This window comes from Schistocerca serialis, chromosome 2 (genome assembly GCF_023864345.2).
Source record: "Schistocerca serialis cubense isolate TAMUIC-IGC-003099 chromosome 2, iqSchSeri2.2, whole genome shotgun sequence".
NCBI lineage: Eukaryota > Metazoa > Arthropoda > Insecta > Orthoptera > Acrididae > Schistocerca > Schistocerca serialis.
Genome location: NC_064639.1, coordinates 128306771 through 128323187, shown reverse-complemented (window position 1 = coordinate 128323187; position 16417 = coordinate 128306771). Strand labels below are relative to the sequence as shown.

At 43.2% G+C, this 16417-nt stretch overlaps 1 protein-coding gene across 1 annotated transcript in view; it reads right to left on the bottom strand.

Moving 5' to 3' along the window:
* The window catches only part of LOC126456819 (uncharacterized), a 225449-nt gene that overhangs the window by 71966 nt on the left and 137066 nt on the right, over positions 1-16417 (bottom strand). The window contains exon 3 of the mRNA XM_050092616.1: positions 14938-15328. Within this exon, the coding sequence (XP_049948573.1) occupies positions 14938-15328 (391 nt within the window). The remainder of the gene's footprint in view (positions 1-14937; positions 15329-16417) is intronic.

The window sequence follows — 16417 nt, the reverse complement described above, 5'->3', positions numbered from 1 at the left end:
ATCACACTGTCTGTCCAATAAACAGAAGAAACACTGCCACAAGTTTTTTGCACTGTATAATGGCCCTGTAAAAATTACAAGGAAAGCTGACGACAATACCTACGAGCTGGAATCACTGAAAACCGGCAAATCACTGGGCTTACACCACATGAGTCACATTTGTGGGGTAGGTTTGGGTCACCACAAGTGCGGAGAATGTATGTAAATACTGTATAATTAGATTAGATTTTTCTGATTTGTTGGTGATGTTTATTTGTATTAGTATAGGTAGTGTTTTATTTGTGCTTTTTGATTATTTGTCTTATGTTGTGTGTATTTATTTTGCTATTTTTCATGTGTTTGTCTTATTTTGGTATGGGTTATGTCTATATTATGTGTTTCATGTTGAATTTTGTTGTAAGGGGACCACTGGGTCGGTTAGTATAGAAAATTTGCTTCAGCTAGGACACAAACAATATTTAGAAGTATTAGATTAATTATAGAATGGGTTATCTTATGTAGATAACTTCCTATACAAAATTTTATGGCGAGGCTATTGGACAGGAGAACTTTCAGGACAAAATCTAGATCTGTGGTGGATGGATTTGGGGTGTGTTGAGCGTGTTGTGATGTGGTAGGTGGACATTGCGTTCCACTGAATGTGTTTCATTTCTTGAGACGAGTGCAGGGTGTGATGTCTGACGCGGTAGTGTTCAGGACCCACCTGTTGCCTTATTAGCGTATGGAGATAGTGGGTGTTTTGGGTGATAATTATGAGGTGGTCTGTCCGATGCAGTAGTGTTCGAGACCCACCTGTTTTGTCAGTTGTGTTGCTAGTGTGAGTATGGTGATCAAAACGATTATCCGGTGGCCAGTCAATCTCAATTAGGCAATAGGGACGCATCAAACGTGGATAATTCGTAATGGGAGCGATGAGGGCCTTGTGTGAAAAGGCGAGTTTTGAGCCGTCATAGAAAGACTGGCTGGTCGCACGCAATAGCGTGATCGACACACCTTATTGATGATTTGCGCCGTAGGAGTGTTGTAGAGATGTGTTAGCGATGCTAGCCGAGTCTGGCCTAACTATTTGAGTTAAGCAGAGACGCTAAAACAACACGTCACACAGTTTAAAGGACGATAATGAAGTTCACCACAAGAGATGTCCGCCCCAGTAGCTGAGTGGTCAGCGTGACGGATTGCCGTCCTCTGGGCCCGGGTTCGATTCCCGACTGGGTCGGAGATTTTCTCCGCTCAGGGACTGGGTGTTGTGTTGTGTTCATCATCATTTCATCCCCATCCGGCGTGCAGGTCGCCCAATGTGGCGCCGAATGTAATAAGACCTGCGATATGGCGGCCGGACCTGCCCCGCGAGGGGCCTCCCGGCCAATGACGCCAAACGCTCATTTCCATTACCACAAGAGATAGATGCTCTGAAGTCCAGCCACAAGAGATATATGCTCTGTAGTCCAGCCAAGAACCTTGACCACTATCACTGATTTTCACTTGCTGTAACGTGCAAAACTAACTCTTGTTTTGTTCAACAGATAAGCATGACGTTGAATTGAGCCTATCATTACAGACAGAAGCAGACTAGGAGCGGAAGACCAATGCCATAACCAGTCAAACAAGCACAACATCAAAGGGGTATTGGAGAAATTCAGAGTCACGGTAACCTACAATAATGTGCAACAAATGTTTTTAACTGTTCACAGATAATAGCAGCAACTGAGCGACGCCAGGGAAAGGGGTTTGCTATAAAAGGTCACAGTATGTAGTAGTAGCATGTTGACGTCAACTGTAGAAAGTAGAAAAAGAGAAATTAGTAGTTAGAGACCATGTGGTTTTATCCACAGGGAAAGACCGTCATGCTTGTTTCTATAATTTTGTTTTGAACATCTTGTTTAAGAAATGTCTTTCTGTAAAATAATTGTAATGTATTGTACAGGATGACGTAAGAGGAAGTGGCTTAGGCAATAAGTAATCATGTATGAACTATCGTATCATTAGTGAGTGCAGTTACATGTTCCTACAAGAATAGGTATACAGAGTAAAAGGCATATTACTATAAACAAAACTAGGTCTACTTTGCGTCTTCGGGTCGATTCCACAGTGCCAAGTGTTGTAGGCGATGACATCTCGGTCGGTGAAAGATTCCAATCCAGGTAGGGACGCATTCTCACAGCGGACAATAGCGAGTGTAAACCAACCACTGCCAGCTGCTCCACTTGCAACATCAAATGAAAAATTAAGTCGACATCCACAAAAAAAAGAAAAAAAAGGTCTATTAAGTGTAACAGATTGTGCTGTCCCATTTGTTCCAAGTTTATTTTCCAAGCTAATTGTTGTTGTTGTTGTTGTTGTGGTCTTCAGTCCTGAGACTGGTTTGATGCAGCTCTCCATGCTACTCTATCCTGTGCAAGCTTTTTCATCTCCCAGTACCTACTGCAACCTACATCCTTCTGAATCTGCTTAGCGTATTCATCTCTTGGTCTCCCTCTACGATTTTTACCCTCCACGCTGCCCTCCAATACTAAATTGGTGATCCCTTGATGCCTCAGAACATGTCCTACCAACCGATCCCTTCTTCTGGTCAAGTTGTGCCACAAACTTCTCTTCTCCCCAATCCTATTCAATACTTCCTCATTAGTTATGTGATCTACCCATCTAATCTTCAGCATTCTTCTGTAGCACCACATTTCGAAACCTTCTATTCTCTTCTTGTCCAAACTATTTATCGTCCATGTTTCACTTCCATACATGGCTACACTCCATACGAATACTTTCAGAAATGACTTCCTGACACTTAAATCAATACTGGATGTTAACAAATTTCTCTTCTTCAGAAACGCTTTCCTTGCCATTGCCAGCCTACATTTTATATCCTGTCTACTTCGACCATCATCAGTTATTTTGCTCCCCATATAGCAAAACTCCTTTATTACTTTAAGTGCCTCATTTCCTAATCTAATTCCCTCAGCATCACCCGACTTAATTAGACTACATTCCATTATCCTTGTTTTGCTTTTGTTGATGTTCATCTTATATCCTCCTTTCAAGACACTGTCCATTCCATTCAACTGCTCTTCCAAGTCCTTTGCTGTCTCTGACAGAATTACAATGTCATCGGCAAACCTCAAAGTTTTTATTTCTTCTCCATGAATTTTAATACCTACTCCGAATTTTTCTTTTGTTTCCTTTACTGCTTGCTCAATATACAGATTGAAAAACATCGAGGAGAGGCTACAACCCTGTCTTACTCCCTTCCCAACCACTGCTTCCCTTTCATGTCCCTCGACTCTTATAACTGCCATCTGGTTTCTGTAGAAATTGTAAATAGTCTTTCGCTCCCTGTATTTTACCCCTGCCACCTTCAGAATTTGAAAGAGAGTATTCCAGTCAACATTGTCAAAAGCTTTCTCTAAGTCTACAAATGCTAGAAACGTAGGTTTGCCTTTCCTTAATCTTTCTTCTAAGATAAGTCGTAAGGTCAGTATTGCCTCACGTGTTCCAGTGTTTCTACGGAATCCAAACTGATCTTCCCCGAGGTTGGCTTCTACTAGTTTTTCCATTTCTCTGTAAAGAATTCGTGTTAGTATTTTGTAGCTGTGACTTATTAAACTGATAGTTCGGTAATTTTCACATCTGTCAACACCTGCTTTCTTTGGGATTGGAATTACTATATTCTTCTTGAAGTCTGAGGGTATTTCGCCTGTTTCATACATCTTGCTCACCAGATGGTAGAGTTTTGTCAGGACTGGCTCTCCCACGGCCGTCAATAGTTGCAATGGAATATTGTCTACTCCGGGGGCCTTGTTTCGACTCAGGTGTTTCAGTGCTCTGTCAAACTCTTCACGCAGTATCATATCTCCCATTTCATCTTCATCCATTTCCATAATATTGTCCTCAAGTACATCGCCCTTGTATAGACCCTCTATATACTCCTTCCACCTTTCTGCTTTCCCTTCTTTGATTAGAACTGGGTTTCCATCTGAGCTCTTGATATTCATACAAGTCGTTATCTCCAAAGGTCTCTTTAATTTTCCTGTAGGCGGTATCTATCTTACCCCTAGTGAGATAGACCTCTACATCCTTACATCAAGCTAATTATATGTTTGTAAACTGGCACGCGGTGGCGGCGATGACGATAAACACGTCGACGAGGCATAGTGCTTCAATGCTGTTGCAGATAGAGCTCACAGCGGAATGGTTCCGCTGGCGTGCACTGCCCGCTTATATAGAGAGCGAACGACCTTGGTTACGTAACGACGCTGATAAGAGACTTTGACTGGCCAGCTGACGACGGGCTGGACAGCAGACGAGAACGACGGGGGCACAGCGCAGAGCGGTGCGTGACCAAGGCGAGATGAACGAGCGGCTGGCAGACGGCGGCGTAAGTCAGCACCGCGTAGGGCGGCTCTCCAGCGGACGCAATGGCCCAGCTGCAAGGAAGGTGGGGGTTACGACCCTCCCCGGAATACAGGGAAGCGGTCTGGTCTCAGAGATTCACTTTCGTCGGGCAGGTGACGCAACGTGGAGAGGAGGACTGTCATGCAGAGAAGCATGAGTCCAGGCGTTTGGTTCGTGCGCCTGAATGTTATTGTGAAATGTGGAGGACAGAAGTTGGGAATGCCTACAAATGGAGGTTCTGCTGAGGAACCAAAAGGCTTACCTTTACCTTATCCTAAAACATGAGATTGCAAGAACCAAAGAAACACGAAGAGCCTGTATTTAGGTACACTACTTAGATGTTCATACATGAAGATTGACAACTAGATACAGATGCACAGAATCCTCAGCCAGCGCAGAAGAATGGTTAGGTTCCGAGGCCCACCGAAATCTAACCATTAATATTTCAATGTCCACGACCACAAATGACGAACAACGTCTGTTCACAGTCGCACACCGGGCTACCACTGGAGACGCAGGGAGCGATTCACCATGGCCAGGTGACGACGAGGTTGGAACCGGACGGGACACTGCGCCACGGCCGTGGGTGCGGTGGTACGATCGAGTTGAGGGCAGTTGGTTTTCGCAGAATTCAGAGCTGCCACCTAAATTTGTTAGCGTGTGCTAAGTGCTTGCGAATCGTACCAGTGCTTGTGAATTACATTTGCTGTGTTTATGCTTGCAAACAAAGTGACAAAAGCGTAACGATATCCCCTAAGTCACTAGCCACAAAATTTGAAAGACAGCTAGGAACTGTGTACTCACTAACCTCATTTATGTGTTTGCTTTTGTATAGATTCACTGTAGTAGGCCACTTCGTAGTTATGACAATATGTCTGCCTCATGAATAAGGCAAGGCTCATTTTGGTCATCACTCATAATTTTCTTGTCGAATATGTTAATGTATATGTTGTGGAGTTTTTGTGTATTTGTTTGTTTTGTCTTGTATTGATTTTGATTCATGTGTGTTTAAATTTGTTGTGTGTACTATGTTGTTTTATGTGTCACCTCTTTGATATATGCCAACTGTTTTATGTGATTTTGTACTATGTGTTTTTGTGTCAGTGTTTGAATATGGTTTTACGTAATTATTTATGTGTTAGATAGTATTGAAAGAATCCACATAGATGTGATATTATTCTTGCCAGCAGTTGCCACACTAATTCAATAATTATTTCTGTGGTATTTCACAAAATGTTAACACCTTGACAGGCACTGCACCTGAGCAGACCGTATTGAAATTTTGTAAAGCTAGAATGTCACATTGTCACCACAAACACGAAAACATCCAGCAACAGGAACACGATTTTGACTGAATGAAGTGAGCTTCAGATGGAAGCATATGTTAAAATTATTTTGTACTACTTTTGGGCAATCTGCTGAGCGTAAATTAAAGGGGGATTACCTGTCGAAAACAGTGGACACTTTAATGTGTAGTTGCAAAGTAGGGAAGGATGAATGGAATGAATGGACCTTATGTCAAAATCATGAACAGGATAGGATGTACTAATTTTGAAAGTAAATGATTAAAATTCATTTGATGATGGACAAGAGTAAGTTTTGCTGAGTTTTGTTATACCTCTGGACTGCGTTCCATCAAAGAGGAAGAGAATGTAAATGTAAATATATTTTTGTCCATTAGTAATTTACTTGCCTTTTTTTTTCGAACCTCAGAACTATGTACCAGCATAAGAGGATGAGTTAAATGTAAATGCGTCCGTGTCCATAACATATTTAATTGATTTTGAGTATTTTGGGGAACATGAGACCAAAAATTGTTTGCATTTGTCGTAACTCAGGACTACGATCCAACATTATAGAGGCGACTGTAGAGTAAATGTCTGTGTTCCATAATAATGACTAATAATATCTTGATAAATGTATTTATACAAGTATCATTGGAGAGTGAATGTGGAGGAGGCATTGGCACTTAAATTTCCTTCTCACAAACGTAATGTAGCGAGCTCATAATATGTACAGATATGAATTTTGTACGGCGTAAGGTAACTCCAAATAAGTCAGCTCACATATACAAAATTAATGGAGGAGGATGGGGTATTGTAAGGTAGCAGTGTTTTGCACCTTACTGTAATATAATAATTGTTGCAGAGACGAGTTAGATATCTGTTATTATGTTATTTATCAGGCAATGGGCCTATTGAAATTAATATAGGGAGTATCAGACGACATAAGACGCTTATTAACTTTAAGAAATTCGCATTTTGCATGAAGTCGGGGTTCAGGTGATATTTTCACGGAGTTTGGCTGGAGCGGACGAGCGGCACTGCTCAAAGGCAGGGCAGAGGGGTGCGGAAGTTTACAACCGACCATTACGAGTCGGCATGCGAAAGCGTCCCACTGGGGGAGACGTGCCACCGGAGCAGGTAGGCACCCATTGTGCGGACAACAGAGGCAGGCCTTCGAGGGACGGCGCCTCGTTGGCGCTGGGCGTTACGCCGACACCAGTATGTCGAAATGAGCTGGCGCCTAAGGGAGCCTTCCCACGAATCTTGTTAGTTTTCTGGGGCTTTCTAAGAAACGCGGTTAAGCTAGTGCAATGACCTTTTCCCGCACGAGGGCGCACAGAGAGACACGATTGGTGGGATCAATTTTGAACGTAGTTTCAGTTTGTTCCAGAACATTCTAGGCGCATTAAGGCGCGGAATGTTTTGATTGGCTGGAAGAAGCCAGGAAATAACAGTGGGAGCGAACTGTGCTGGTCTAGAGCCACGGGATTGGCCAGCTCGAAAAATAGCGTGGGGGTGCTGATTTTTGCAGAGGGAAGCTTTTGGAGCTGTTATCAAAGAGAAGCGTCTTAGCTCCTGTAGCGAGCGGACGTCGTCCTTTCGGCTCTGCTGTAGGAGAGTAAATTCTTTTCAGTGTGCTGTGCAGGACTTTCGATAAGTCTGCCAGCTGCAACTGAAACTAGTATTCAGTTAGGGGAACTGTCGTGTTTTGCTATTAGAGACAAGGTGATTCCGCCAATTACGGTTGGGAATTCTGTCTCACAGAAAGCAGACAGGAGCAGAGCAATTTCCTTGAGCCACACTTTATTAAAGACGTTACTGGATTCCGCCTTTGGGCTGGTGAGTCCCGTCTTAACGACTGCAAGACGATTGGAAAGAAAGCAGAATTAGCTTTTGAATAGGAGTTTACGAACGGGAAGCCTGTTCGCGAAAATAAATTCATTTGTGTTACAATTGAGGCTCCTCGACGACGCAGACGCCACCGGCAGCTTGCTGACCTGTCCACGACGCTGCATTTCGTAACTTGATGCTCAGCTACGGCATTTAATCAGATATTACGAACGCCTGTGATTACCACATCTCAGTTTTCCAGCCACGCTCTTATTGAGAATTTGGTAATTGAAGTAGGTTTGTCTGACGTATTTTATGCCGTCTGACAAGGGGAGAGAGTAGAAAATAACAGGTACAGATGCGTTACCCGACCTTAAGAGTTAGTTTTGGAATTTAAGGGCCATTGCCATTACTAGCTTGATTTTATCACTTATAAATGTACGTCATTTTTCAGTTTGATGTTAGGAAGATTATTGTTCAATAAATGTGTTCAAAGCTGGTTCAAATGGCTCTGAGCACTATGGGACTTAACATCTATGGTCATCAGTCCCCTAAAACTTAGAACTACTTAAACCTAACTAACCTAAGGACAACACACAACACCCAGCCATCACGAGGCAGAGAAAATCCCTGACCCCGCCGGGAATCGAACCCGGGTACTCGGGCGCGGGAAGCGAGAACGCTATCGCACGACCACGAGATGCGGGCGTGTTCAAAGCTATCCTTGTTTGTTTAGTAGTGATCAGTTCCCTGAACACTATGTAGTTATTAAACATTAATCAAAATTAGTAAAGGGGCAGTTTTAATTAACAGGTTGGGTCTCATAACAGGCCTTCAGCCAGAGCCAACGACCCGATCCAGTAGGGAAAGTGAACAAGTAAAAGCATTCTTGTTAAAACCCCCCGACATTTGGCGGACCCGCCTAGGATCCCTCATCACCATTTATTGAAAAAACACCCCTTCCAAGATCCCTTGTCGACAGCACTCATTACTTCATGGGAATAAAGTGCTAGCTGCGTTGCACAAGAACGATATTTTCTGAATCCGTGTTGGTTATGTATCAATAAGTGAGTTTCTTCGAGGTGATTCATAATGTTTGAGTACAGTATATGCTCCAAAATCCTACCACAAATCGAGGTCAGTGATATGGGTCTGTATTTCAATGGGTTACTCTTATTTCCTTTCTTGAATATTGATGTGACCTGTGCTACTTTCCAGTCTTTAGGAACAGACCTTTCGTCAAGTGAGCAGTTGTATATGATTGCTAAGAAAGGCGCTATTGTGTCTGCATTCTCTGCAAGGAACCTGATTGATATATCATCTGGACCGGAAGACTTGCCTTTCTTAAGTGATTTGAGATGTTCACAGCATCTGAGATATCTGCTTTTATGTCACTCACGCTAAGAGCTGTTTTGGTGTCGAATTCTGGAGTATGTACTTCATCTTCTTTCATGAAGAAATTACGGAAAATTGTATTTAGTAACTCCGCTTTAGTGCCACCATCATCGGTTACATTTCCATCCCTATCGCACAGTAACGGTATTGACTGTTTTTTACCACTGGTGTACTTAACATACGACCAGAATCTCTCTGAGTTTTCTACCATATTTTGAGACAATGTTTCATTGTGAAAACTATTAAAAGCATCTCGCATTGACATCCGCACTAAATTTCGATCTTCCGTGAAACTTAGCCAGTCTTGGGGATTTTGCGTTCTTCTGAATTTGGCATGCTTTTTTCGTTGCTTCTGCAACAGTGTTCTGACGTGTTTTGTGTCCCATGGTGGATCAGTCCCACCTCTTATTAACTTATGCGGTATGAATTTATCTATTGCTGTCGATACTGTATCTTTGAATTTGAGCCATATCTGGTCTACACTTACATAATTAGCTTGGAAGGAATGGAGACTCTCTCTTAGGAAGGCATCAAGTGAATTTTTATCTGCTGTTTTAAATAGATGTATTTTGCGTTTATTTTTGGTGTTTTTGGTTGATATGGTTTTGAGCCTCACTACAATGACCATGTGTCTACCAATCACTGTATCCGTCATGACGCTCTCTATTAGATCAGGATTATTTGTGACTAAGAGGTCAAGTGTGTTTTCACAACCATTTACAATTCGTGTGGGCTCATGAACTAATTTGTCAAAGTAATTCTCAGAGAACGCATTTAGTACGATTTCGGAAGATGTTTTCTGTCTACCACCGGCTTTGAACATGTATTTTCCCCAACAAATCGAGGGTAGATAGAAGTCTCCACCAATTATAACTGTATGAGTGGGGTACTTATTTGTAATGAGATTAAAGTTTTCTTTGAACTGTTCAGCTATTATATCATCTGAGTCGGGGGTTCGGTATAAGGAGCCGATTATTATTTTGGCACGGCTGTTGAGTATAACCTCTGTCCACAGTAATTCGCAGGAACTATCTACACTCATGCTCATAAATTAAGGATAATGCTGATACATGGTGAAACAACGCTCTGGTGCGCAGTTTGCGGATTTAAATCACCTCGGGGTATGACCATGCGGTGCATTTGACCTGCAGTCGTCGCATGGTGGCGCTGGCAACAGTCCACATACGCAAAGGTGTGTTGGTGCATGTCAGAGTACGGTGCAGCGAGTAAGTGTGCAGACGTTTTCAGACGTGCTAATGGTGACTGGGTGTCGAAAATTGCTCAAAGAGCACATATTGATGACGTTATGAGGGCTAGAATACTAGGGCGACTGGAGGCTGGTCAAACACAGCAGGTCGTAGCACGGGCCCTCCGTGTGCCACAAAGTGTGATCTCAAGATTATGCCAACGATTCCTGCAGACAGGAAACGTGTCCAGGCGCTACAGTACAGGACGTCCACAATGTACAACGCCACAAGAAGACCGATATCTCACCATCAGTGCCCACAGATGGCCACGGGGTACTGCAGGTAGCCTTGCTCTGGATCTTACTGCAGCCACTGGAACAGTTGGCTCCAGACACAGAGTCTACAGACGACTGAACAGACATGGTTTATTCGCCCGGAGACTTGCAAGGTGCATTCCACTGATGCCTGGTCCAGGAGAGCCCGTAAATCCTGGTGTCAAGAACACAGTACATGGTCATTGGAACAGTGGTCCCAGGTTATGTGCACGGATGAGTCCAGGTATAGTCTGAACAGTGATTCTCGCCGAGTTTTCATCTGACGTGAACCAGGTACCAGATACCAACACCTTAATGTCCTTGAAAGGGACTTGTATGGAGGTCGTGGATTGATGGTATGAGGTGGGATTATGATTGGTCCATGTGCACCCCTGGATGTCTTTGACAGAGGAACTGTAACAGATCAGGTGAATCGGGACGTCATTTTGCACCAGTATGTCCGCCTTTTCAGGGGTGCAGTGGGTCCCACCTTCCTCCTGATGGATGATAACGCACGGCCCCACCGAGCTGCCATCGTGGAGGAGTACCTTGAAACAGAAGATATCAGGCGAATGGAGTGGCCTGCTTTTCTCCAGACCTAAACACCATCGAGCACGTCTGGGATGCTCTCCGCCTGACATGACGGATGATTGGGAACCTTACACCACTGTCTCTCTCTTCTCCCCCTGCATATGAAATACTGTGCGCATTAATGACTTCATATATGACGGCGGTTTTAAGCTGAAAATAAAGTAACTTGCTTCTGTGGAAGCTGAAGTGTTTGCTCTGGAGTGACTACTTGGCTCTCATGATTTTTAACTGCCATCATGAGTCAATTTTGGGAGCTTCTAGGATGATGGACGGAACCAGATGCGATAAGGGGACGCCGTCATACCATTTAACCCATTACTTGCCAAAACCGTATTATTTTATTTTTTCAACCTGGTTTTTGCATTAATGTGAAGTGGCAAATGAAAGGAAAAGCTGACTTGAAAAATTTGAGTATATTTTTAAAACAACTACACTGTCCCTTTTTGGGACACTGGGAAAATTAGCTATCAAAATGCACAATATTATTGTTAATGCAGAAAACTACAAGAAACATCGTGAACAACATAAAAACACTCTTTGTAATATTATTGAGTGTTTATTCAGTACGAAATGAAACAATGTCGTGTACACAAATATTTCACTATAACATATTTTTGTTACTTTTTTCCTCTTGCAGTATTCACATTTCCTGAATCTAGCCGTACATCTGTGCTCACCTATCCTCCCATCCGTTTGCTACCTTGTGGTCCTCCACTTTTTGATGTTGCTCCTGTTTTCTTTGAAAGGTACATCACCACCATTCTCCTTCAGACACCCAAAAGTGAGAGCTTATCATCTTGGTTAGCAATTAGGTATGCGCGCCATGTGTTTACCATTTCAATCATCTGGGTGAATAATGGCCACCACTATTTCTTTGATCAAATAAAGGGATAACTGTTTGTCTAGTAGATCAACACCACCCATATGGCCATTGTATTCTTGAACGAGATGCGGGTTCATAACAGATATCCCCTTTTTCTCTGCCCATGAGTATCATTTAGCACAGCTCAAAGGGGTAATGCACTGTAGTTTGTGGTTACGCGTACTAGTTTGTTGCCCCTCCATTTCACTACGAGAACTTCATTCTCTTTGCCAAAAATGTAGCCGCAGAATCCTCACCCCTGCTGGTTATAAATTCTACAGTTACTGCTACATCTTACTCAATACAGTAATCGTTCAGTGATTTTCTTCACTTCCTTCTGCAACTGTTATTTCATCTGCACTAAGTGAAATATTCATCTTCACTCACTTCATAGCTCTCCACTTCTACTTGAATTTCTTTAACTGTCAGGTCCATGTGGCACGTTTTGTCCTATTGGAAAAGTAAAATGTGAAAGGTATTGTTTCACTCTGTTACCTAACCCTGGAAACAATCTCATACAATGTAAAGAAAGCAGATCTTAACAATGTAAATAGTAATTTTTGTATGTAAGACGTGTATGCATTAATACGGCATTTCATCGCAGTAGTGATAATCTGAAATGGCATAGTTGCATTATTGGGATGCGTAAAATGAATTGACATTGCACTTATTTCAGGAAATCTGAAATATACTGAATGTTTCATGGATATCCGTATGTTCATAACAAACACACACCCACAACTAAATCAGAATTCACTGTTGTACAAAAACTACCAGGAGACATGAAGTGTAGCCAAGTGCGGAGACAGAAAATAGGCAAATTAATTTCCTTCAAAATTATTTCTTTCCAACTTGCGGGCATTGTCAGTAACAACCTTTACATATAACAATCAAAGCCAAAAATTTCATTGCTTACGTCGAAAGAAATAAAATACAGGGTGTATCGAAACGAATCACCCGATCTAAAAAAGTCATAAATATTATGTTATTTGAGATATGTGCATGAACAACTTACTGTTGGAAAGAGCAAACTCTCGAGGTTTACATGTTTCCCGCTAGGTAGCAGCAGTGTGTGCTGACTTCAGTTCTAATAAAACTTTTTCTGGACAAAAGAAATCGTTTTGTGTTCTACGTTTTGCGCAGTACGCGTCAGTTACAACTGATCATTGTGGCTTTCCACCTATAGCGCAGAGCATTCATTGACGATGGCATGAACAATTCCGAGAAACTGGTTGTTTGCATAAAGACAAATCGCCGGGCCGTCCACGAGTGTCTGACACATACGTTGAACATATCCGCCATAGTTTCACAAGCAGCCCGCTGAAATCCGTTCGCCGTGCAGCTCGCCAGCTCAACATGCCCCTGATGTCTGTATGGCATGTGTTGCGACGACGTTTGCGCATGAAACCATACAAAATTCAGCTACTGCAAGCTCTTCGTGAAGGTGACAAACATCAACGTGTGGAATTCTGTAATTCCGTTCTTGGCAAGATGGAGGATGACAGTTTTCTTTCACGCTTAGAGTTCAGTGACGAGCCAACATTCCATTTGAACGGAAAGTTGAACCGTCATAATGCGAGGTGTATCGTCCATTTTTCTTTGCCAAGAACGCTGTTACAGGAAGCAAATACCTCGATATGCTTGAGAACTTTCTTTCCCACAGTTGGAGACTGATTCGAACGACTTCATTTACCGACAGGATGGGGCACCGCCGCACTGGCATCTGGAAGTGGGAATTTTTAAATCAAAGGATTACTGAACGGTGGATCGGTCGCAGCCTTACAGTACTGGCCTCCAAGGTCACCGGACCTGACCGTACGTGATTATTTCTTGTGGGGGCTTACAACAATGAATGGACTGGGACATCGCATAACAGCAGCTGTGGAAGCTGGAACTCAAGGCATGCTCCAGAATGGGAACAACTTGAATACCGCATTGGCATATAAAATGCATCTCAAGGGGGACATATTGAACTCCTATTTTTTATTTTATCGTATGGCTAGCCCCCCCCCCCCCCCCGCCCCCCCTCGTCGGGCAGACCGTTCGCTAGGTGCCGGTCTTCCAATTTGAAGCTACTTCGGCGACCTGCAGTCGATGAAGATGATAGGATGATGAAGATGACAGCACGACATCCAGTCCCTGGGCGGAGAAAATTCCTCGACCCAGCCGGAAATCGAACCCGGAACCAGAGGACTGACAATCCGTCACGCTGACCAATCAGCTACCGGGGGCGGACTGAACACGTATGAAAAGATAGAGAAAAAAACTTTTCGAGCTCCCTATTCACAAAAAAAACCAAATTCACTGTATATGTTTTTTAGTTTCGGAAATACAGACGTGTCAGATCGGATGATTCTTTTTGGTACACCCTGAATTTGCGCCCCAAAAAAGCGGTATTGGTGAATAATATGTTAATTTCCGTCGAAACTGACGTTTTCCGTGCACAGTTAGACAGCAACAGCGCTGAAATCAGCGGCTTCGGACTTGTGACTAAAGAAGCTGGTCTCAATAATATTATCTTGGAGCTCTTCCATTTGGTCCGTGTTTGCATAGAAAAACAGTAATATCAGAAATTGAGTCCGCCTTGATGCAAAAACACCTTGTTATTCGTTTATTACTTTATTATCCCAAACCAGTTTCGGCAACAAATATCACCATCATCAGTGGGTTTTTTTAATGTAAGACATGCAGAAAATGGTATGGTTGTACAAACGTAGTAAACATTATTACATTTTTACAAATCGTCAATATTTCAAAAAGACGATTTGCAAAAATGTAATAATGTTATACTGTGTTTGTACAACCATACCATTTTCTGCGTGTTTTAGATTAAAAAACCCACTGATGATGGTGATATTTGTCGCCGAAACTAGTTTGGATAACAAAGAAATAAACGAATAACAAGGTGTTTTTACACCAAGGCGGGCTCAATTTCTGATATTACTGAAGCTGGTCTCGTGGGTCGGTGGAAGGGTAGAGACCTCATTAAAGAAAATACGCGAGGAAAGGAGTATAGAACAAAGGCATGAGTCCGGTTTATAGGACATAAGTGTAAAAATCGTAAAGCTGTCTGGTGATATTCTTACCTCCGGCTTCCTGCGACGTTGTTCCATCACCTGCTGCTTCGCCTGGCGACTGCGTGCGCGCACCAGTCGACGGCTGCTCATCAACAGGTGGTGCCGGTGTGGCCACAGTGTTAGCCTTCTGCCTCGTGGACCGCTTGCGGGGTCGGCCTCGTTTCTTGAACGTGGGAGTCATGAAATCGGCCAGCACGAGACCCCTCCTGGGGGCGGAGGCTGTCTCTTCGGTCGCCGGGACGTCCGGCGGAAGCGTGGCAGCCTGGCGCCCAGCCGCCACGTCGGCGTAGGAAACAGTGTGGGTGCCCTGCGGTTCATCACGGACTGCTGTTCCTCCCTCTGCATCGCCTGTTACTTGCCTCTTGTCTGGAAGTTCACCAATGACACCGGCCGATCCACCCTGTGAGAAATGCGCCGTTACCGACATTTCGCAGTTACATACATACAGGTCATTACAACTGCAGTATCATGAAAACGGTATGCAACAAAACTGCATGAAGTACAGGGTGTAAATTTTAAGTTGACAAACCAGAATAACTCGAAAAATAAGCTTCACACGAAAAAATGTGTAGAATCCAAAGTTGATTATTTTCGAGGGGGACATTTTCTGGTGCTAAAATTAGCCCGCCACCCCCAGGCCCCTGGGGGTGGGGCGGGAGGCAACTTTAAGATTTCAAATGAGAACCCCTATTTTTATTGCAGAATCATATTCTACATAAAAAACTACGTACATTTTGTCTTAAACATTTGTTTTGATTCTGGATGCACTGTTGCCTGGTTATTGACCCAGTGGTACCCTTGTATTGCATCCTGAACCACAAATGTAAAATTTTCTGCAAAATCAGAAATTTTTGAATTTAGGGTATTTTGTGTAATAGACAATGCTGTAGAGCAGGGTTTCCCAACCTTTTCAGCTGGCGGACCCATCCTTCAGTCGAAAATCCATGGCGGACCCTTAGTCAGTCAAGAGCACAGTAACTTTAAATTTCAGAGCGAAACCCATGGGAACTGAAAGCTTCCTAATGCAAGTGCCATGTTCCCAATGACACCAACCCCCCCCCCCCCCCCCCCCCCCCCCCCGGAATTATCAATAGTCTTTGGCTTAGAGATGAATGAAAACAACTTGAAATTAACGATCCAATTTGAATTCCCACTGTATCCAGACACTTACTAGTGGATTTACTCCCTTTGTTCAACACACTATAGCCTGATTAAAGTTACTTGGTAATTGAAATTTCACATGATGGAGCTGTCTTCCTCCAAGAGCAATCAATGTCACGTCCAAACTGTTCGCTGTTGACAAGCTGCCGCTTGTGGTCTGCTCACTTCCACTATTTGGCTACTGTTGTGTAAGGAGCATCCATATATCATAACAGTCGTGCTTGTGTGTGTGTGTGTGTGTGTGTGTGTGTGTGTGTGTGTGTGTGTGTGTGTGGTTTTTCGTGAAATCCGAAGAAAAATGTTCAAATGTATGTAAAGTCTTCCTTTG